Source organism: Epinephelus fuscoguttatus, linkage group LG17 (assembly GCF_011397635.1).
Source record: "Epinephelus fuscoguttatus linkage group LG17, E.fuscoguttatus.final_Chr_v1".
NCBI lineage: Eukaryota > Metazoa > Chordata > Actinopteri > Perciformes > Serranidae > Epinephelus > Epinephelus fuscoguttatus.
In genome coordinates, this window is record NC_064768.1 from 37,449,360 (window position 1) to 37,473,556 (window position 24,197).

At 41.6% G+C, this 24,197-nt stretch overlaps 2 protein-coding genes across 2 annotated transcripts in view; both read left to right on the top strand.

Annotated features, from left to right (window-relative positions):
* Nucleotides 1-24,197, top strand: part of fam135b (family with sequence similarity 135 member B) — a 675,785-nt gene that overhangs the window by 506,567 nt on the left and 145,021 nt on the right. The window lies entirely within an intron of this gene.
* Nucleotides 1,289-23,957, top strand: LOC125904596 (CMP-N-acetylneuraminate-beta-galactosamide-alpha-2,3-sialyltransferase 1-like). The gene is made up of 7 exons (XM_049602113.1): nt 1,289-1,312; nt 13,229-13,501; nt 15,375-15,571; nt 15,723-15,893; nt 21,142-21,187; nt 21,306-21,425; nt 23,250-23,957. Exons 1-7 carry the CDS (start codon nt 1,301-1,303, stop codon nt 23,415-23,417), a joined length of 987 nt encoding a protein of 328 aa, XP_049458070.1. The 5' UTR covers nt 1,289-1,300; the 3' UTR covers nt 23,418-23,957.

Consider the following 24,197-nt stretch of genomic DNA (forward strand, 5'->3'; position numbering starts at 1 on the left):
TGAAACAATGCAAGAGAAAAATCAGGGCCTTGGGTGTACTCATGTTTTTATAAATGTGCCAAATAAGCAAATAGGTAACACAAACACAAAAAGGGGTTCTGAGTTAGATTTAAATTTAGACCTTCAGAGGCTCTGATCAGTTTTCGTTTTAAATTACACAACTACCCCGATAATGTACCGATTCTTGCTATTTTAAGCTCTGATAATGTGTATAAAATTTGGCACCAAATGATATCAATGTCCACCGCAACGGTGAACCTCGAACGCATTTAACAAGAACACAATAACCTTCCAAATCTCTCTTCAAAGGAGAGAAGATTGCCACTCGTTTGGTCACGGCTAGACCATATACTAGTTCTGTGGAGACTGCGAGGATAGGCTGACAATCTGTGACCTTATTTTTGTAATATTGAAAAGCTGAACTGCACCCATGAGCAATACCAACCCAGATGGAGTGATTCACCATTTTCTGGCAGAGAACCATGGCCTCAGAGTCAAAGGCACTGACTCTCTTTCCGACCACCTCACACACGGCTGCAAACAGCCCTAGTGCATCCGTTACTGGCAGTTGTGCCAAACATTCCTGTTTTTTTTTACACAGGTTGTTTTGCAGCCTTGAAAGGGAAGATGAGACGATTCCCAGGTTCCCTTCAGCGGGCAACCTGCCCTTCCAAAGACCACATGACCCGACTTGAGGCTCACAGCCACGCCAAAGAGAGAGAAAGAGAAAGACAGACACAGAGAGAGATCATAATCCCAGTGTTACTGCACTATTCTCTGGGTCATCATTGAAGTGTATGAACTACACTGCAGGCTTAAGTCTCTACTGACAACTAACTATCTAGCGTGAGTTTGAATGCACATCTGCCTTTCAGTGCGTCTGGTGTATGAAATGTCTTTATCATCTCTGCATTCTTATAAACACATCAAGGCGGCACGTCACCATGGCAGTATAAACTAACTACTAACTACTATCTTACAACTGCCTAGTGGAACAGAAATGTTGATTCACCTCACATGCGAGCCCTCACCTCAAGCAAACATACGACTGTCTCACACACAAAGGCAGTGGGCGGGGAAAGTGAAGGTCAACAATACATGCTCCAGATTGGGTTGCAGGTTACCATTACAGTTAAGTGTAATGTCTAATGTGAGATTATAGTGTCCTCTAATCTAATCAGGCAACACCTTTCCCACACAGAAACATCCATTTGATTTGTATATCAGTATGAAATTAGAAGGTTAGAGGGAGAAATTATCGAGCAGCAGGAGAAAGAATTAAACATCGAGAGAACCTGCGATGATGGAGCAGGTATGCTAATGCCAGCTACACAAGACATAGATAAGATAGCTGATGTTATGCTAACTGAATGCTAACATAACACTGTGTAATCATGCATAATTAATCTGAAACACATAACTTTGCCTACTTTTTTGTATGTGACTGTATACTATAGCCTATATACTACATCTGGTGTTTTTGCATCTAACTCACTGAGTAGTGTTTTGATTTAGTTCCACGTCAAGATCTGTACTTCTGTACTGTACTCCTCCACCTCTGCATTATCTTAAATTCATGTGTGGACAGCCCCTAATTAAACTTGATTCCTCACCTGAAGAGCTGATTTTCAGAGCTACGACTCACTAGGCAATATCTTTTTGGCTATTGTCTTTATAATGATGGGGCTGTGAGTTGTTTAGCTCGTTTAGGATATTTCTCGACCTGAACGACAACTTTTTCTTCCATCCAAAGATCAGTTAATATTTGTTAACAAGGCCAACTTTCTCTCAAAGTCAGAAACCAGAGACAAAAGAGCTCAGAGCATTCCCCCGGGTGCTTGGGTCCATGTCCATTGGTTCCACATCCCATTAGTACCGACTGTCCGCGGTGCTGAACGGCTTGCAGCGGGCATATGGTGCGCCGCAACCAGCTTGAGGCGGAGCAGGCTCATGGCTTATGTGTTTGTCACTTTTTTTTTTCATTTTAACCCACACCATGATCTTTTCCTGACCCTAACCAAGTGGTTTTTGTGCCTAAACCTAACCAGACCTTAACCACAGGGCATCATGATGATTTCGGAACGGACTTCGGAACAATGAGTTTAATGTGGTCGGAACAATGGGATGTCGAACCAATGGGCTGTCGAACCAATGGGCAGTTCCCGGGTGCTCTCAGTGCCATCTAGAACATCTTTCACCAATCACTGTCTATGGAGCAGCTCCACGCTTTATATCCTATCACTAGGGTGACTAGGGTGACTTGGGTCGGTATGAGGAAAAAAAAAAAAAAAAAAGGGTCCGTTTTTTGTGAAAAACCGCATCAAGTCGGTAATACCGGACTTTCGCCACTTAGGGGCGCAATTGACTCATTTAAAATAAAAAACAACCATAGGACAACAGAGTGACAGTAACACTTTGTTTCTTTTATTCCTCACAAATAAATTTTGCAGGTTTAGCTGACTCAATCAGTGCAAACAAGGGTTGCCTTCTTCGTCTGGCTCACAGCCAAAGTGTTGCCATATTGGCCCATTCTTTGATTTCTTCGAGACTAAATTGTCCGCCATTATCAACTCTCCGTCACTGTTAAACAAACTCCAGGCTACAGTAGAGGCCTCGGCGCATGCACACTCGCACCCCCTAGCTCAGTCCCTGCCCCACCCCCACCCCCCGCTCTCTCTCCTGCTCACTGTGCGCTTGGCGAAGAGGCAGACACAGGTGCTCACAGACTCGGGCGTACTATAAGCGGAGTGGACTCCGCGAGGAATGCCCACAGTCATTTGGGCTTCCATAGTCGAGCGCACTTCCGCGTTGTAGTTTCCTGTAAAAATGTCTGTGAAAAATCCCCGCGATGTGAAAAATACATGCCGAGCAGTCTTTTGTGTGACACTGGCGCGCGATCATAAAATCTGAGCTTTGCGCGCACAGGGCTTGCAGACATCTGCTTTTAGTGCGGAGTCCGGTACGTTCCGCCATAAAATGACGTATGCAGTCCGGTCGGTCTCAAAAAAAAAAACCCGGTCCAAGACAAGTACCAAACCGAACTGGTATTACCGAGAACCCACCCAACCCTACCCATCACATCACAAATTGGAGTTTTAGCACTCTAATTTTTGGATTTGGGGGAGAGTTATTCATGTTGACTAATATTTTTGGATTGTTTTAGACTTAGGAATAGCATATAAATTATGAAAAATGGCCGTAGTACCCCTTTAATACCTGAAATCAACTGTAGAGGACTCAAATTGTTAAAGTTACAGTAGTGGCTGGACTGGAAGTCTGTGTGTGGCACAATGATGCAGTTGCCTTGCAACCAAAAGATGCCTTGAAACGTTCGTTGAATCCATCGCAGCCCTTTCTGCTCTTAAGACCAGGTAATCGGGAATAATTACAAGCTTAGTTTACTGCACAAAGACTCGTACCCCATGAGATCTGGTCGTCAAGGTATTGAAGAGTCACCTGAGATCCAGTGTCTTCAAATAAACAGCACTTTATGAACATATTACACATTCCACAAGGAATCTGCTTTGTAAAATATAATCATCTAACACTATATGGTCTGTGCTAAGCTTTTGTAAACCAAACATAACAGACTCCATACAGTATTTAATGCAGATTGCATTGCTTTCAGTACGTGCAAAAAAAGCTTAACAAACCCACAAAGACAGACGCATTCCTGGTGCAGTATGACTGAAATGATAAACCTCTACCTAGTTCAGCCTGTCTGTTCAGTTATATCTCAATCATGGCATCTTTGTTCCCCCCTCAGAGCAAAAAGGCACCAGGACAAGATTCAAGTTCAAGTTTTCTATTGTTGCACAAGAAGTCGTTGGCAAAGACCTCATTGTGGAACTGGTATTGCAGGGTTAGGTGTGCGGGTACAGATTGTTCATAGATTATTCATAGATAATTTCTGAGGCTGTCTCTGTGGTGGAAGAAAACATCACACAGAATCATCTGAGTTCCTGTTTTTAGAATATCTTACTGATTTTGATATGTCCTAGTGAGTAAAGTTTGACCTGATATTGTCATTGCAGTCAGGTGATAGTGATCGGCCAGAGACTCGGGTGTGTTACGCTGGTTGTGTTGAGATTCTTTTTTTATATCAATCAATCAATCAATCAATTTTATTTGTAAAGCCCAATATCACAAATCACAATTTGCCTCACAGGGCTTTACAGCATATGACATCCCTCTGTCCTTATGACCCTCACAGCTGATCAGGAAAAACTCCCCAAAAAAACCCTTTAACGGGGAAAAAAAACAGTAGAAACCTCAGGAAGAGCAACTGAGGAGGGATCCCTCTTCCAGGACGGACAGACGTGCAATAGATGTCGTACAGAACAGATCAGCATAACAAATTAACAGTAATCCACATGACACAATGAGACACAGAGAGAGAGAGAGAGAGAGAGATGCAGGTAATGACAGTAGCTTACAACAACATTGTTGAAAGTAATAATATTAAAGTTATAGTTCTGGCTACTGTGGTACAATATGTTGAAAGTATGTATTAATATCTGGCAGTATACATGTGTGACAATAGTCATATGTGTATAATAACAGTAGAAGTATGACTAATGACTAATGATGGCAGCAGCAGCAGCAGGAGGCATCTGGCAGGACCACGGCAGCAGCACAACCACACACGTCACGCTGTCCAGGCACCGCTGTGATATGAGTTAATCTGAGAGACAGTGGAGCACAAAGGCTCCGGAGAAGAAGCCGAGTTAGTGACATAAAGAATGGCCGAGTTAGAAACGTGCAGTAATAGAATACGAGAGAGAGAGAGAGAGAGAGAGAGAGAGAGAGAGAAGGAGAGAAGGTGCCCGGTGTATTATGGGGGGTCCTCCGGCAGACTAGGCCTAAGTCAGCCTAACTAGGGGCTGGTACAGGGCAAGCCTGAGCCAGCCCTAACTATAAGCTTTATCAAAGAGGAAAGTCTTAAGTCTAGTCTTAAATGTGGAGACGGTGTCTGCCTCCCGGACCGTAACAGGAAGATGATTCCACAGGAGAGGAGCCTGATAGCTGAAGGCTCTGGCTCCTGATCTACTTTTGGAGACTTTAGGGACCACGAATAACAAACGCTGACAAAGTTAGTTTTGGCAATTGGTCAGACGTCATACAGCTCTCTCTGGAGCCACAAAAAACTTTTTACAACTCTTTACAACTTTTTTTTTTCACTAACCAGTAGAGCCAAGACCTGTAGACGGAATGATGTTTAAGATCGGTGCAATGCCAAGCCAGACCAGAGTGGCAGTGGACAGTAAACTTGGCATAACTGAAGTTAAGTCAAAGTAACTTGAAGACTTTGGGGGATTTAGTGGAATCTAGCAGTGAGGATTGCAGACTGCAACCAGCGGAAACTTCTCTGGGTAAGAATTCCTACAGTGTGCATTGTTCGGGAGGTTTGAACCGGGAGCTGAAATATCCACAGAGGTCTCTCCCTCTCCAAAACAAACAGACTCAGTGTCACATTACAAATCTGTGTTTCTGTGATGCTGTTTGGCACATTGGAGACAAGCTATTACCCATCACCTGCTAATATGTGATCACCTTTGAGATGGCATTTTGAAATGGGTTTTAATGATTAAAAAAAAAATGTATATATTTAATGTAAATACATATAAATTGTTTTGTCAATTATAAATCTTTTTGTGGGCTTTTTTTCCCATCATGCCCTGGGTCTTGCAGACAAAGAAGAGCAACTGTGGCGCCTCACTCTAAAAGTTGTGTTTGACTTGATCTCGTGGGGTTATCATTGCCAACTTTGGAACACAGAAGAGTTCTAATGACTTTTTTGACGTTCGTATTAATATAACACATTCTCACTCCAACCTCGTCACATATTGACATTTGGTCATGGACTTTCCACGTCCACATACGACGCAAGGTACCCTGGGTGTGTTGGTTGTTGACGTTCTGGGACACCGTGTCTAGTTCCTTCTGTTACATGCATTGTCTTCTTTCAAAATACACTTCTGTTTTCACAGGAAATTTAACATTCACATACAGTCTCTAAAAATAAACGCACTACATTAGCACAAAACTGCAAATTGATGTTTTTTTTTCCTTCTCTAAGGAGTTTGGCTCTAGAATCTTATGGGATGTGAACACCGCTCTCCTGAGTAAAAGTTGGTGTTTGTGGGACCCATCCATCACCCCCTCGACCCGCCACACTCGGACTTTCATCGGCGTAGCTTTCGTCCTTGTCCTGCCACGTTTCCTCCTGACACTGCTGGGTGCCATGAAAATATACATATCATGCCAATGTTAAAGAATGCCTTTTTTCCGTTGGTATCTGATGCCGCAAGTCACTGCCCAAGTGTCGGATTTTGAGGACTTCAATGTGAGACCAGGCTCATTAATAAGTCAGATTTGTTCGTCTTAACGGGTAAAAATATAACATGTTAACGCATCATCAGCACATTTCTGATGTCAGAAAGCGACACTTACCTTTCTGGAAATTTTACACTTTTCTTTGTTTAGGTTGAAATGCTATTAATAAGATGATGGCACACTAAAATGTAAGTGAATTCCACCAGAGATAAAAACTCATAATTGTACCACTCTCATATGGTTTTAAGAAAACTTTGACGAAACTGGCCGAGCGTCCTGTCTGTCTTCCCCACTTGAGAGACCTCTGACTGAGGTAACCACTTGCGTAACCAACAGGGAAATCAGTTGGCAAAAAGAAATATTGCTGTTACTAATGCAGCTTCATCCTGAGCAAAAAGGGACAGGTATTTTTAGTTTGCCTCTAATGTAACATAGGCTATAACGTTATATATATGACAACACAGCATCCAGTTGCTAACGGTTAGCCTACTGTAGCCTAACATTGCCTGAGCCTCTGTATTATCTGTCTTGTTTGTTGCCAGTCACCAGTGCTATCTAACGTTAGCGTTTACGTTATATTAAACAACTCATCAGTCATCACTGACCCCGGGCAAGTTTCAAAACTCCGGGGTTGCGTTTGACTGTGCAGGACAGGTAACATTATGTTTAGTTTGTCTCTAATGCAACATAGGCTTTAACGTTATATCTGACAATACAGCATCCAGTTGCTAATGGCTAACGTAAGCCTACTGTAGCGTAGCGTTATCCTCCTTGTGCATTTCCACTTACTAGTAACGTTAACACTACTATCCTACGTTAGCACTGTAACCTTATTCTAAAACTCATCAGTCATCACTGACTCCGGTTGAGTTTTACAACTCCAGGGTTGCGTTTGACTGTCTTGGTTGTAACATTACACTCCCTCTCCTCTTCTGTGTATCTAATGTTACCATGCCAACGCCTATGTCTATCATAGACATAATGAGGACGTAACGGAGGAGGGGGGAGTAGGCCTTTGGAGGGAGGTGGAGTTGCAGGAGGAGGGGGATGGGACTTTGGAGGGAGGCGGGAGTTGTAGATGTTCAATTTTTTTCCAGGTGCTGTGTGAAATGCAAGAAAGGTAAGAGTAGCTTTAAGACATTAAAAATTTACATTAAAGAACATAGAGCTTCCATGCCATTGATTGGCATCAATATACCCACTGATGTAGGGACTGTGTTGGACTCTGCTTTGCCTATGTCCTGGCCTAGTGGGCTCTTATTAGTGAGTATGTTTTTAGCTACCTATCACATGCTAGCTAAGTTGGCTGAAAAGTCTATTTCCACTTCACAATGATGACTAAAAATGTTGCCGTCTGTTGATCTTTGTTGAGGGTTACTGCTAGAATGGATGGTCAGGAGGGACAAATCCGCCTGTCCGGACGGTAGGGGCATAAATAGTCCATGGAGGCAAGTGGACAGACCCCACTGATGTCCTGCTCTCCCTCTGGTTCTTCTAGCAGAGGAGCAGAACACAGCCTGGGTCATTGGGGTTAGCTGGAGGCTCCTTAGGGGTTAGAGCCAGGCTGCTCGTCAGGCGGATTAGTTCCTCTGGACCATCCATTTCAGCATTAATCCTAGTCAAAGCATTACCAGAACACAGCATTTTGATTTACCGTTGCTGTTGTTAAACATGGTTCCCAGTCAATCAATAAATCAAGGTATTTGCATTTGTCTGTGGAGGCATGCAAGAAAGGTTTCTTAAAGGTAGCAGACTCACTGAAATACAAATGGTCATTGTGTGGGTGAAGTCTTCCTTTAACTAAAGCGGTTGTGTGTAGCTGTCAGCAGCCTTGTTTCTTCAGAGCTAAACACACAAAAACCAGGTTGATGTGGTTTGATCAGATAAAATGCGGCCTTTCAACAGAAGCAACACTCCCACAACAGTCATCACATTCCAATCTGAACGTTGTTAAATCTGGACTGTGCAGAGACACTCCCACTTTAAACAGGTGAGATGAGCACAGACCAAAATAATACATAATTATCATAAGTATATAATTCAGTATAATGACTGGGTATTAAATAATATAGACAGTATATTTATAGAGCACATTTCATACACAAAGAGGAGTCAAGGTGCTTTAGACAATGGACCATTTCAAAAAATTAAGACAAAATGTTGTTACATTTCTTTTGTAAAATTCAAACAAAGCTTGTCTCCATTTGAAGCTATGCCAAGTCTTCCTGACACACCCCATTGGCACTAATGCCAAACATTCAGCACTTCCTTCTTCATTCCTCAAATCCCTGGTTATCATTACATTGTATAGGCTACATCTCACGGGTTCATCATCTGCAAGGTGTTTCTTTTTTTCCTCTTGCTTCACCTGCCTGTTTTTTTTTTTTTAATGTCTTCAGGTAAGAGAAAAATAAAATCTATTAACACATTTCAGCTGATGGTAATTTATTATTTTTTTTATTTAAAAATATGAGCCTAGCATGCAGGGACAAAATGTAGCCTGTTGCTTTAATATGTTGAAGACTCAAATGCAAAGCAGAGGAGATTTGCCTGTGACGTTATTTTTAGGATGCTTTATTTATGTACTGTGATCATGCAGCAAAGGGGCAACTAAAGTGTGGGATTGTATCTTTTAATAGAAGAAACTAGCAGAAGGTAAAACACTTTATTTACATCTGTGATTTTAGGCACATTTATTAACTGAGTAAAGCTAATTATTGTGACTATAGTGCTCAAAGCACCCACGATTAAATACTATCTCTCCTGTCTCACACAATTTGAAATCTAACCTGCTGAACTAGTTAAGCTGTGTGTGAGTTTTGGATGAAGTGGAGCAGCAGGGAAACATAGGGCCTATGTATATATTTTTAAATTGTAATGTGAGGTTTATTGCATTGCGTTTCCTCAGTCTTCTTTTTTAATCTTTATTATTTTGTCAGTTCACACCCTCATAGAGACTTCTGTGTTCAGATTGTATAAATATAGCATTATACTTTTTAGTAGAATAAACTGGTAAAAGGTAAAACACTTTATTGGCTTATTCAACTCACAAAATAAAAATGGTGCCATTTGCTGCGGGCTGTATGCCCTCAAATACAAATCCATCTCCATCATGATTTTCTTAATGTTGTCTAATGTGATTAAATGATACGATCCGGTAGCTAGTTTTTAGTTTGCTCCAGCAAGCAGTCATACCTGTTGAACATAAAAGCAGCGGTATAAAAGGATGAAAGAGAAAGTAACAGGAGAGAAAGCAGCAGAGCTCCCCAAACTAGATTCCTTTGAATTTTGTTGTCAATGGGGTGTGTGTGTGCACATTATAACTAGTAACTATAGTAGCGTTAGGGCCCATCAAAAAAGCATGCACGATAGATAGATAGATAGATAGATAGATAGATAGATAGATAGATAGATAGATAACTTTGATTTGGTTCTGGCATTCATGTGGATACCACCTGACGTGTTCCACCCACTCAAACATTGTAACAGACCAAGTACCCCCCCCCCCGCCCTCATGGCAACAGTACTCCCCAATGGCAGTGCCCCCCCAGCAGGATAATATTCCATGCCACACTGCAAACATCACTCAGGGAGGGATTCCATTCTGAATAGAGCCTTGGAGAACCAGTGGATCACCAAAAAACAATTTGAATTTTTGAAAGTTGAATATCCAATGACTCCTGTGTTCTACTTATTGCCAAAAATACACAAGCAATTGGTGAACCCTCCGGGCAGACCCATTGTTGCAAGTAAGAACTCATTGTCTGAGCCTTTAAGCCAATTTGTGGACTTTTTCATTAAAGACATTGTGAAGACTTTACCATCATATGTGGCGGATTCCACTGATGTCTTAAAATTACTGACTCACACTACTATGCCTGAAAACTCTTTTCTGGTTACTTTTGATGTTGAAGCCCTTTATACCAACATCCCACATGAAGGTGGCCTAGAAGCCATGGACTTTTACCTGGAACCTAGAAAAGATGTTCTCCCTGCCGAACTGCTGATGATATTGACAGAGTTTATTCTGAAGTCTAATTACTTCATATTTGATAAAAAATATTATTTGCAATCTCAAGGCACGAGTATGGGGTCACCTTTTGCCCCTAACTATGCAAATTTGTATATGGGACTGTGGGAAGAAAAGCATATATTTAATAACAACCCATTTTCTGGTAACATTTTGTTTTTTCGCAGATTTATTGATGATATTGTGATGGGATTTGTAGGCAGTGAAGATGACCTGAAGGCATTCAATGTTTACATTAATGGGACATATCCTAACTTGAAATTCACTATGGAATATAGTCAAAAAGAGATTCATTTTTTAGATCTATTTATTTCTGTGAATGACAACAGGAGATTGGAGACATCTATCTATCGTAAAAACACTGATAGAAACACTATTTTACATGCTACTAGTTTCCATCCTGACCACCTCATTAAAAATATCCCATACGGGCAGTTCATAAGGTTGAGAAGAATATGCAGTAATGAAGAGGATTACATCATTAAGACTAAAGAAATGGCTGAACGGTTCAAACAAAGGGGATATGACAAATCCCTTATTGACAGGGCAATTGAGAAGGCTAACGCGAGGGAGAGGGATAAATTATTATACCCTCCACCTTCTCAGCATGAAAATGTAAACAGAACCACCTTTGTGTCAGAATATTCTACAGTTTCGAGGCAAGTCAAACAAATTATCAATAGACATTGGAAAGTACTAGAATGTGACCCGAGCCTAAACCATCTATCTGCCTCCAGACCTCTATTTTGTTTCAAGAGAGGCAGAAATGTGAGAGACATTGTTGTCAGTTCCATGTATAGTGAACTAAAACAAACCAACTGGCTTTCTCAGCAAGTTTACGGAAATTATAGATGTGGAAAATGTGCACATTGTGCCAATACATTTGATACAAAAACATTTAATCATCCCCATTCCGGAAAGAAATATAATGTAAAAGAATTTATCAATTGTCTTTCCACTCATGTAATTTATGTGCTTATTTGCCCATGTGGCTTGATGTATGTTGGTCAAACAAAGCGTAATCTGAAGTTGAGGATTGCTGAGCACAAAGCGGCAATCAGAAATAATAATTTTGATTACGCCATCGCAAGACATTATAAAGATAAAAATCATGGTTCTACAGCTTCCCTTAGATTCATTGAATTGAAAGAGTGTTGCCTAATCCGAGAGGGGGGAACATCATTAAGCAGCTCCTGAGAAGGGAAGCGTTTTGGATTAATGAACTGTCTACTGTTGAACCTTTTGGAATGAATGATTCACAGGATTTGAGTTGTTTTCTTTAACCTGTTTTTGTTTCTTTTTTGCCCTGTAGGATACATAAAAGAGAGCTTAAGAAAACTGTACTGTCCTATGTAAGGAAAGTCGAGCCTGCACTATCTGCGGAGTAGTGAGTAAAGGATAGAATTGCAGGATATATATTATCAATGTATATTATTCATATGGTGCCTCTTTGCAGTAATTCTACCTCTTATCCTCGCTTTGTGTAATATTGTGTAAGTAGACTGGGTTATTCATGCATTGAAATTCTTATGTTTTTAACTTATACCATGGTTGATGCATATTTTTTCGACTTCATGATGTATGTAATTGTATTGTTTTTGTATTTTTTGAGTCTTGCTTAGACAAAGAGAAAAAAAGAGAAAAAAGAAAAAAAGAAAAAACGAAATGGGTCATGTGACCAGCAAGCATTTAAACACACCTGAGAATGCTTAGGTCAGACCTGGTAAGGTGAACCTGATGACGCTAAACGCTAAACGCGAAACGCATTGTTCTCTTCATTAAATTTCGATAGTAAAGTCCATGTCAGTGTGCGGAGGAATTTTTTGCATATCTTATCACTCAGGAAGACCTCAAAGTCTCAACTTGGCCTCCAAATTCCCCAGATCCCAATCTGAATGAGCATCGGTGGCACGTGCCATTAACCCACCTCACAACCCACTGGAGTAAATGGATCTGCCGCCAACACACTGGTGCCAGACTAGGGATGTAACAATTACCGATATTACGGTAAATCTTGGTTAATTTTTACACGGTAAGAATTACCGTTTATGTTTAAATTAATTGCATTATCGCGGTGGATTATCAGGATATGTAATAACAGCCTCGTTCAAGTCTTGCGATGCAGGTGCTGCGTGAATGCGTACACAGCAGTTAATAGGCTGCTTTAAGTAAATAATTGGGTATTTTTTAATTGATTTTATTGTTATACTTTCATCTTTATTGTCAAACTGCTCTATAAGAGTCTTATCACTTCATCTGGGTCAAACACAAGTCTCTCAAGCAGGCTGATATTCACTGTAGAAACGGGAACTGCCCATTGGTCCGACAGCCCATTGGTTCGACCATATTAAACCCATTGTTCCGAAGTCCGTTCCGAAATCATTGCGATGCCCTGTGGTTAAGGTCTGGTTAGGTTTAGGCACAAAAACCACTTGGTTAGGGTCAGGAACAGATCATGGTGTGGGTTAAAATGAAAAACAAAGTGACAAACACATAAGCTGTGAGCCTGCTCCGCCTCAAGCCTTTCCTAGCTGACCCAGAGCCAGTCGCGGCGCACCATACGCCCACTATGAGCCGTTCAGCACCGCGGACAGTTGGACTAATGGGATGTCGAACCAATGGCATGACATGAACCCTGTAGAAACATGACTGTAAATTTATTTTAAAGTCTCTTATCCGCCCACAGCTATAACCCAAGGCTCTATGGATAAAAAAAACAAGTTGGTTTTAGATAGGAAAATACGTTGATCCGCCTGTTGGTTTAATTTCCCTTTGATGTCTTAAGAGTCTCATCCTCAGGCACATTCACACACGTATATGAAGTGACTCACCTGTGTGCCTCATCACATTTTGTATCCACAGATTGAACACCACACTGCTGAGATGCTTTCAACTTTGGGAAAAACCAGAATATTCTTATCCATACTGTGCATCGTTGGCATTGGGTTGTTGTCTAAATTTTCATGGAAGTATTGGGTGTTTTCTCTGGATGGTCAGAACTCAAGTTTTAATACCTACATTAACAAATGTTTGCCAGAGGATGATCCATGGTTTACGACGCTTATCAATGCAGCCCCTCCACCTTTTTTGACAAAAAACTATACACCCTCGGAGGGCGATTTCAACTGGTGGAAGGTAAGTGTCATCTTATCAGCAACTATTTTAGGTTCTCTGCACTTTTTCATGTTCCTTTTCTAAAAGACAAAGGGCTGTTTGTTTAACTCTAAGAGGAACCTGTTTAGTGTCAGTGGTGTCTCTGTCAGCTGAAACAACACCATTTTTTACCCATTGGAACATATGATTGCATGAAAAACAACTCATTAAGGCTGCAACTAATGGTTATTGTCACTGTTGATTATTATTTTCTCGATTAATTGATTAGTTGACTGGTTTATAAAATGTAAGAAAATGGTGTAAAAATTAAAAAATGATGTTGAATATTATTCCCTTTGTGGCAAGCAGGAACTGGACAGCACCTCACATTTCAAACGTCACACCAGTCCTTATTCACCATAAAGCACACGACTCTTGCCGTTCTCTCACTAGAGTCTTCGGCTCTGTCAGAACAGCATACAGAAAAAGAGCCATCTGGTTAAATGGCATTGTCCAGGATTTAGCCAATAGTCAGTGAAACAAGGGATATTACAGTCCCTGATAAATGAAAACTGATGTTTGCATAGAAATCATCAAAGTTATTGTCCGACGCCTGTACAATGGCTAACAGGATAGGTCGGTTGGTGCCCGTCTTCTCTGTCTTTTCTAAGCAGATGTCAGACACACTTAGAGACCAGCTAATGAACACAGTCAAACATTGAGCATCTTAAGAGACAGATATTCCTCAGGAGCTGGTGGAGACCAAAAAATGAGTTAAAAGAACAACACATTCTCACTCCGGCCTCATCACATATTAGCCCCTTTTACACTGCCAGATTTTCTGCGAATGTTGGGCCGATTTGCCGGCCAGCTGCAAGCGTTTATACACACAGAGGCGGAATGGCGAGTTGATCCAAGGTGCCCCGTTTTCCGCCTCGTAGAGTAGTCATACTGACGGATCCTTTTTAGTTTAAACAGGCCGAGGCGGCCTTCCACAATGGGAGGAACTGTTGATGACTTGTGGGAGGAGCTGTTGATGACGCCGCACGTGCGACCCACTGGCGGTGGATAAACAGGAAACAGCTGATAGCAGGAATTAGCGAGCAGCTAGTAGAGGGAAATGCAAACCTGAAAGACACTGTAAAGATGAGCAACTGGGGAGACAAGGAATTGCGCGCCCTCCTTGTCCTCGCAAACGAAGAGGCCATTAATCGTCAGATGACGGGGACGTTGAAGAACGGGCCGATCTACGAAAGAATCGCCGCCTGACTAGCACCGTCTGACTAGCCGCGGCTTCCCTCCCATGTCACTGTTTGTGTCATACGCTGAGCTACACGTTTTGTTACTTGCTCACGCCCCCCATTGCCCCAAAAAAGGCATATCCTGTATTAACAAAAGTAGGTAGGCGGCATTTTGCTGCACTCCCCGATTTTGTTTTTATACTGCCAATGCTGAAAGAAGACTGATTGGGCTTTCCTGCGAATTAGCACAATTCCTGTCTAAAAGGGCTATTGATATTTTGGTAATGGCCTTTCCACGTCCACATAAGACATGCAAGGTACCCTGGGTGCGTTGGTTGTTGACGTTCTGGGACACTGTGTCAAGTTCTGCCTGTTACATACACTGTCTCTTTTCAACATCCACTTCCGTTTTCACAGGAAATAAACGCACTACGTCAGTACAACGCCGTGATTTTTTTTTTTCCTTCAACAACAAAAGCACGTGGTTAGGTTTAAGAGAAAAGAATCGGGTTTGGCTTTAGAATCTTACGGGATGTGAACACCACTGTCTCTGCTGAAGGTTGATGTTAGTTGGAGAACCTTGAAGATCATAGTTTTAAAAACCACAGCTCTGGTTTGTGATTAGATATTGAACTGATGCTGGAACAACTTTCTTTTTCTGTTATGTGTGTCAGCGCTTACAGGGGGAAAAACGCAACTTCACTTTCTACAAAACAACAGTGGACAGCCTGTTCAATATCTTCCCACCCATTTCAGATATTTTAGAGTCCAACCCTGTCCGCTGCAGGACTTGTGCTGTGGTGGGGAACTCTGTTAATTTGAAAGGATCACACTATGGACCTCTCATAGATATGCACGATATTGTAATAAGGTAAGTCATTACTGCAAACATCATATGCCATATACAGTAGGATGAGCAACATTTTGATTCAGGATTTCCATGTAATGTGAACACTGATCACCACATCATTGTTCTTTAACTACATGACATTAATGAAAATGTATTCCCCTGTATCCTTCAGAATGAATCGTGGCCGTACGAAAGGCTTTGAAGAGGATGTTGGGACCAAAACTACTCATCATGTGATGTATCCTGAGAGTGCCATATTTTTGGACAATGACGACATCCATCTCGTGCTGTTTTCATTCAAGATAAAAGATCTACTATGGCTCCTCAAGAGATTCGATCCAAGGTGTGTGTGATGAGGAGCCGCTGTAGATACAGAGCTGTGATTAAGTGCAACAATTGCATTGAATAGATTTGTTTGTGTGAAATCTACATTTTGATGAGGAAGTCTTGTAGCTGACTGTGGGAAAAGTACACAGTGACATGGTCCTCACAGTGAGCAATAGTTTCTCTGAGTAATAAAAATTGATTTTTATTACAATCCAGTGGTAGCTCAGCTGTTAAACTGTCCTCAGATTCACTAAATACCAAAGAGCCGGTGGAGAGAGGTTCTTGGTGTGAGGGTGTGACAACAGTCTCCAGACTTTCTAGGACTTCTGCTCTTGAATTACTCATTTTTGCTATTGTATTTAGAAGATTCACTTTGTTATCACATTAGCATACCATTGTTTCTTTAGAGAGACAGAGCAACACTAGCATTAATTTAAAGTTGTGTTTCCGGCCATCCAACGAATATACGTAAGTAAATAATCTGCCTCTTTAACTGCTAAAGCTACTTACTAACTTTGTCTGCTCATTTCGTGGTGAGAGGGTGGCCCAAAATGTGTTTATTAGTTTGGACTGAGTCATACGATTAATTGACCTATGGCTAAGCCACGCCCCCTCCACTCACTCGGACAAACTATCAACATTCAGTGACCGGCGCTATGGCAGGTGTCACAGTACACGGCATTTCACAGGAGGCAATTGATGATTTTTGGGGACATAATGATCAGATGTCATTGAGAAGTAACCAAAAGGGCCTAAACTACGCATTGGAGGGATATATTCATCATTTTATTGTTGAGAAGGTCGATGAAAAGCTTAAATTACAAGCCAAAATTTACAGGTCACAGTGTACGCTTGTGAACCGCATCTGGTTGCTGTCGCCATCAAAGACAACAAGTTAAAGTGCCACTGAAGTTAAGGTTTTTGGCTCAGAATATGAGAAAAGGATAACGGCCTTTTTACCATCTTTACCAAGATTGTCTCTCCGTTAGTTTGGTGCTACAGTATTTACACTGAATCATTCAGCATAACGTTTGCCAACCTTTGTTATCTCTGCCATTACAGATAAGTTAATGAAGCTAAGCTCCAGAAGTTAACGTTAGCTTAACTAGAGCCCTTTGGACAACAGCTAACAATGATGTACCATCACCAAAGTACAAAACTAGAACAAAATAGGCTAATGAACTCCCAGCAAACAAGGTGACATGATGAACAACGCAGCTAGGAGCTAACGTTAGGCTAACTTTAGCTAACGTTAGCTAGAGATGTTAAAGATAACTTTATATTTCTTTCCAGCAAAGTGACAATATGTTGCCTCAAACACAATGTTGACTTACCTTAGAACAGATGTAGACATCATTGTTAATCTTATTCATGTTGAGTTGATGTTGTGGTCTAACGTTACCACACAACTTTATCCAAAGGAGACACTTTTCTCGGTTGAGATGTGGTTTAAAGTGTAAAAAATACACCTAGTCGCCCAGCCTCTCAGGATACCTTGTGTCAGAGTTGCATGTACCCCATGCACACCGTTTGACCATTTTCAAACTTCAAATCTCAGAAAAAGCTCATAAAACCGAACAAAACTGACTTTCTGTAATGCATCTCAATGGACGTCCAGGCAGAGAATGTCCCAGTGTATGGGAATGGCTATACCTACTGTGATTGGCTCATCACATTTGAGGGCGGGGCTCAGCTATAGGTCAATTGTAAGTATGGCTGTAATCACCAATTCAACGCTGGGGGTGACCATCTTTTATCGACATCCTCTGTCATCCAACCCTCCAGGGGGATCTGGGAGGATTCCTCCCACGAGAGGTTTTCAGAAACTTAAGAAATAGTAAATGGACTGCACTTGTACAGCGTCTCAAAGCGCGTTCATGCTACGTTACATTCTCCCATTCACACACACATTCACACACTGCTGGCTGAGGCTACCGTACATGGTGCCACCTGCGACTCAGTAACACCCGCTCTCACACATCAATGGAACAGCCATCAGGAGCAATTTGGGGTTGGTGGATGACCTGCACTACCTCTGAGCCTTAACTGCTTAACATTTTGAAACAAAATGTTAAATCAGGGCTTCTCAAAGTTTTGATGACAGCATACATCAACATCAACTATAACATAGCGTGCGTACCACTCAAATTACATTCTAGTTTTACATTTTTTAGCCAAATACATTTTAAAGTGATGAAATAGAGACAGCACAGTGTTTGACATTGATTGTACCCACAGCCGTCGAGCAATAGCTTCTGCTGGGGTATGGTATGACCACTTGCACAAACCACACACAGAACTGCAGTACAGTGTAACTGAATTGGTAGTCCAATCCATCCATTTTCTGTAACCGCTTATCCTGTTAGGGGTCACGAGGTGCTGGAGCCTATCCCAGCTGACATGGACAGGTCACCAGACTATCACAGGGCTGACACATAGAGACAGACAACAATTCACACTCACATTCACACCTACGGACAATTTAGAGTCACCAATTAACCTGCATGTCTTTGGACTGTGGGAGGAAGCTGGAGCACCTGGAGAAATGCCACGCTATTTTTGTAATAAAAGTAGGACAAGAATACTCCAATGACATGTCCAAGACAACCAGGGATGATTGGCTGATCGTGGACCCACATGTACTCTGTCATGTCTTTCAGCTGAGTCACAGCAAGATTTTATGACTCCATAATCACCTAATCTGGCATGACTGTCGGAAAAGACAAAACTGTTGTGCAGTCTAAACCCAGCCTTAGACTAATCCATTCAGTAATCATGTGCTTGCTGCCAACACTGTGGGTGCTCCTCCCTGCCTGAGCTGAGACGTCCTACGAACTTGCAACGTCAGTTTGTTTTGTTACACCATTTTAGAGCATATTACATGACGAAAACAGACAGACACTTGAACACATAGTTTTTATAGGCATAGGCGGATCATGATAACCCCCCTGTGGCTTCTCCCCGCAGAGGGGAGCCAGTGGTTCCCACTTGGTGGGTCTGGGGACCAAACCCCACGCTCCTTTCTCTTCATCTTTTTCTCCCATTGCCCAATTGGAGTTCGGCGGCGGCGGCAGACTCCAGGGTTTTTTCTGACCTAATTGTATTGCGGAGATTTGCACAGCGGCGATCGGATCTTTGCTCTCAAACTACAAAAAATGTGATAGCACAACAGTCTCCTTCAGTACATTACTCTAAGCTTTCTTTTGATTTTCACATTGGCTAGTCATCCTGTTTAGTTTGTCTTCTGATTAAATCAGAACCGTTGAAAAAAGTTGTAGGAAGCCTCTGCAAGTAATTGGTTGCTGGCAGACACTCTGTGCTGCAATAAAATGGTTGGCCTGAATAGAATATAATGTCTATAGCCTTACTATTGTGTACAGCCTTTATAGACTGAGCTGAGTAGTGATGCGGGGGTCAACCCGTAACACGCGGGACCCACAAATGGACCTGCGGGTCGGGCAGCAGTGATCGTCAGTTAAATCGGTCTGTAAATGATATTTTGACATTATTGGCTACTACTGTCATGGCATCCGAAGGTACTGATGCGTTGAGCAGGTGACAGTCCGCGGTCGTTTTCAAAACACACTTGTGTCACGTACTCCAAAAGAAACTTGTTGAAACTTTAAACAATAATTTATTGTACAAAACGGGGGAAACAAGCGTTGACAAAAACGGTTCCATGATTCATATTAAATTCAAAAGATAACGAAAAAACAGCTACAAGTTAGAGGAATAGTGATAAAGTGGTAAAACTTGGCATTGATCCACAGCCTCAGACGGATGCGCTCAAGCGTGCCGTGCGCACAAGCTCCGTTGGTAGGTGATACTATTTTTTAACATTTTTAACAATGCAATTTAAAAGTTTTGATTTTTATTGATAACCTACATTTACCAACAACAGAAAGACTACATTTAGCACCAAAAAAATATGTAAAAAAAAAAAAAAGTAAAAAAAAAAAAAATATATCGAATACCAAATTTTCATAACGAATACCTACCCATAGAAACGAATATTGGAATATCCGAATATTTGGGTACAGCCCTAGTACCTACACAGATCTCTGTTTATCTGCTGACAGCCTCTCACCCTCAACCAGAGCTACAGACAGTACCCTCAGTACCCTCAGTACCCAGGAACTAGCTATCTGTTACTGACATATATAACTAAGCCCTTTGACAAGAAAAGCAAAGTTAAATAAGTGACCCCATGCAGAGGCTCTGGCTCAGGGGCCCCCTGAACCCTTGGACCCCTGAGCCTGGGAGGCCCATTCAGTAATACACCCATTGTAGTGTAAAAACAAAAAAGAGCCATATAATCATGTACAAGGCATTATAAAAGCTTTGAATCTGTATTAGATACTGTCGAGGTCATTCACCCCTTTGAATCTGTTGTCAAGGTCATTTACTGAAAGAACACACCATGTCCTGTTTAATGATGAAACACATACTCAGGTGCTGTAACTAGCACACACTTGCTCACATATTGTACTCCAAGGTTTTATTTGCATGAAACTAGAAACACTGTGGGCCGTGTAGAAGTCCCTGGAATTCACATCTTGCATGACGCATTGTGGACTGTATAGAGAGTCCCCAGAATGCACATGTTTTTAAAAAATAGAGCGAGAATGGAACCGAACCTAAGGGAAGGAATTTTGGGAAATTCCAGGCTACATCACACCATTAAAAACGGGCCCAATCAGAATTGGACACAAAGAAGCTCTCCACCAATAGAATTGGGTTCGAGTAGGAAGGATTAGCAAAAAAGGTGGAGACTCGTCTGGATCTCCACCAGCATATAAGCTAGGGTTCTGAACGCAGTTCTTTAGCCACACTCCGGAGTCTGGCTCACTAAGTTGTATGTGTTAAAGCCTGTCGACACATTAAACTTGATTGCATCGGACCTTGCCTGTTTCCAGTGCTTCTTTAAGTATTTGCGAGCAGAGCCTAAGATATCAAATCGACATTTGAAGACAACTAACAAGAGACAAGAAGTTCAAGGTCGGGAGCCTACAGGCCCACTTCCAGGCACCCGATTCTTTGACACTTCACCATGCACCTAGGAACCAGATAACAAAAACCACAAGGTTTACTGACAGATGAGGTGTGTAGAAAAGTCAGAAGGAGGCTTAAGCTTAGTTATTAATTATAGGTTTTACCATGGCCTGTATGAATTTATGAATTTATTTAGCAGTGTAACTGGCACATGGTGTTATATAATCAAAACTAAATGTACTTCATGTTCTACCAAATGTTCCCTCCAACAGGGAAATCAGTGCTGGGAAGTTAAAGAAGATAGCGAACAAGGATCGGGTGAGTAGTCATAATGATTTTCTATGACACTGACATATTTGACAAGTCATCCAGTGACACACTGTAATGACTTCACTGCAGACAGGAATGGTTCATGATCAGGTCTGATCCATAACAGGTGATGATCGTCAATCCAGCTCTCCTCAAATATGTTCATGAAATGTGGCTGGAAAAGAAGGGCAGGTATCCATCCACTGGCTTTCTGACTCTGGCTCTCAGCCTGCAGATTTGTGATGCGGTGAGTTTGTAATTACACGTTATACCGACAATTTCATGCTGTTTCACTGACTCCAGTCCACTCACTGACAACTAACAACAGAAAGAAGAGTTCTACATAATCATCAAACTTAAAGGGTGGGCAACGTCCATTCCGACATCCCACCACTCCGACATGGGCCTCTAATTGTCTAAATGGCAACACTTAATTTTCCATCGAATGTCCCATCATTCCGACAGTTTTTTTCTCCTATGGTCGGAATGACAGAATTTCTTTTTTTTTTTAATGGCCTATTTTTTTACCCAAAAGATTTTGCACTAATGATATGCCGGCGCAAATACGCCCCTAACTCCACAACCTCGCAAATCAACTTTAATAATCTATTATCAAAATCTCCTGAAATATCAAATATCAAAATACAGGTATTAATGTAACTCGGGCTGTCTGACAAACATCTACAGAGGAGAAGGTCAGATAAACAAGAAATAAAAAGCTTTAAACACTTGGTCTAACCGGCAAAGGGAAAGTTGGTGGTCCGTCTGTCCAGCAGGGAGACAGGCAGTCTGGGTCAGACCACCAGCGCCAACACATTCTCAGTCCGACCTGGTCACATATCGACATTTGGTCATGGACCTTCCACGTCCAGATATGACCTGAAAGGTACCCTGGGTGTGTTGGTTGTTGACGTTCTGAGACACAGTGTCAAGTTCTGCCTGTTAAATGCATTGTCTTCTTTCAAAATACATTTTCAGTGTTCAATGTACAGTTTACATACAGTTTCTTTGAAAATAAAAGCACTACGTCAGAACAACAACGTGAATTGACTTTTTGTTCCTCGTGGTTAGGTTCAGGCAACAAAAACACATGGTTAGGTTCAGGAAAAAAGATCAGGGTTTGGCTTTAGAATCTTACAGGACATGAACACTGCTCTCCCTGCTGATGGTCGGTGTTTGCTGGACCCAATCACCACCCCTCCCACCTGCCCTCCTCAGACTTTTACCGCCTCAACTTTCGTTCTTGTCCCGCTGCATTCCCCCCTGACATTGCTGAGCACTGTTAAACTATAACAGTGACCAACCGCTTATCATGCAGATTTTAAAGGACGGCTTTTTTCGTCAGTGTCTGACGCCGCAAGTCACTGCCCAAGCACCGGTTTTCAATGATTTCGGAATGAAACCGGGTTGCCAGCACTGGGGTTTGCTTTGGCTGAATTTGAGTTGCTAGAGTGGCTAACTGGAGTTACTTGGAGTTACAAGTGTTTACCTGTATAATATTAATTATCGCGACTGTGGGTTCTGCCACATTGCTCTTTCGGTCAGCCGGTTAACCCGTTGATACCGTTGTTAAACGTTTGTTTGGGTTTTGAGTTTGATTATCAACAGCCTGTCTCCAAAATCATAGACTCCACCTTTAATACAAATATTTCATAAGAGGAGAAATGCATTTGTGTTGATCACAACAGCAATAGTTCAACATTTTGGGAACCTGTCAGTGTAGATTAGCATGAAGAAGGGGGAAAAACAGCTAGCCCGGTTCTGTCCGAACGAAACCGAATTCTTCTCTCAGTGCTTACACGCCACCAATTAACACACTATATCTTGTTTGTTGAATTAAAACAAGCACATAAATATGAGTTCACCACACTACTAATTTCCCTGTTTCCTGTCTTTATGCTAAGCTAAGCTAACTGTCTCTTGGCCCCAGATTCCTTAAGGATAAACTTTTCAAAATGCCAAAGTATATAGGGTTAAGGACAACAAAATGTACCAAAAAAAAAAAGTTTAGAAGCAACAGTAATTTAAGTTAAATCCAGGAGAGTTCATTGTAACATTTTTGTTTTCCCAGGTCAGCGTTTTTGGCTTTGGAGCAGACAGCGCTGGAAGCTGGAGCCATTACTTTGAAACCTTCAGATACAAAAACTTTAAAACTGGAGTTCATGCAGGACCGCATGAATATAGTGTTATTCAGCAACTGTACCAGAAGAAGAAAATACTTTTTTTCAAAGGATCTTGAATGTAATTTTTGTTGGTGTTGGTGTTGGTGCTAGTGGCCGTACACGTGTCTGACTTCTCTCAAATATAATGCAACTACATGGCACTTGGCCTGTGATGCTCAAAGCACCACAAAAATACATTTGAAAAACTCAGTGTTAAAGTGTCTTTGCAGGAAACATGGTTACTCAAGATAATCTGCAGACCTTGTAGTGGGCAGCTTCACATAGGGACAATTTTCCTTCTACCAAACTACACCAACTGTATTACCACAAAGAAGAAAACATGCATCTTCTTTGCAGTTGTCGAACTATGTGTAGTTGTATCTATTGAGCCTTTAAATGTGTTAAATGTTCAGGTCATTTTCAGTTTTGGTGTCATAGAATTAAGTACTATTGCACAAACTGTTTTTTTGTCAATCATATACTCAACTGTTTAACATATGGAAAGTAGCCTACCGTAGCAAACCACCCATTATGTCTACAAACAGGTGCAATATCAGGGCCATATATTTATTATCTGTTAATAACACAAAGCAATAAAAATATATCGTCTCTAACAAGTATGGCTCCCTGGCTCTGCTCACATTGGTTGCCTCAGTTCTTTGACTCATTGGGTTGTGGCTGCCGTTCTTATACAGGGTCGTGAAGGTGCTGACACCGGGCAAGAGGCGGGGTGCGCCATCACAGGGCAGACACACCACCATTCACACCTACATTCACACCTGTGGGTAACTCAAGAGTAGGGGTGACCCCGAATAGTCAATGATTCGGTGATTCGATTCAGAAAAGTCTGATTCGAC

What these genes read in the sequence shown, in the direction of transcription:
- LOC125904596 (XM_049602113.1), top strand. An exon ending in ATGCACGATATTGTAATAAG is followed by an intron (nt 15,572 to 15,722) that starts GTAAGTCATTAC and finishes TGTATCCTTCAG; the next exon opens with AATGAATCGTGGCCGTACGA. An exon ending in AGATAGCGAACAAGGATCGG is followed by an intron (nt 21,188 to 21,305) that starts GTGAGTAGTCAT and finishes GATCCATAACAG; the next exon opens with GTGATGATCGTCAATCCAGC.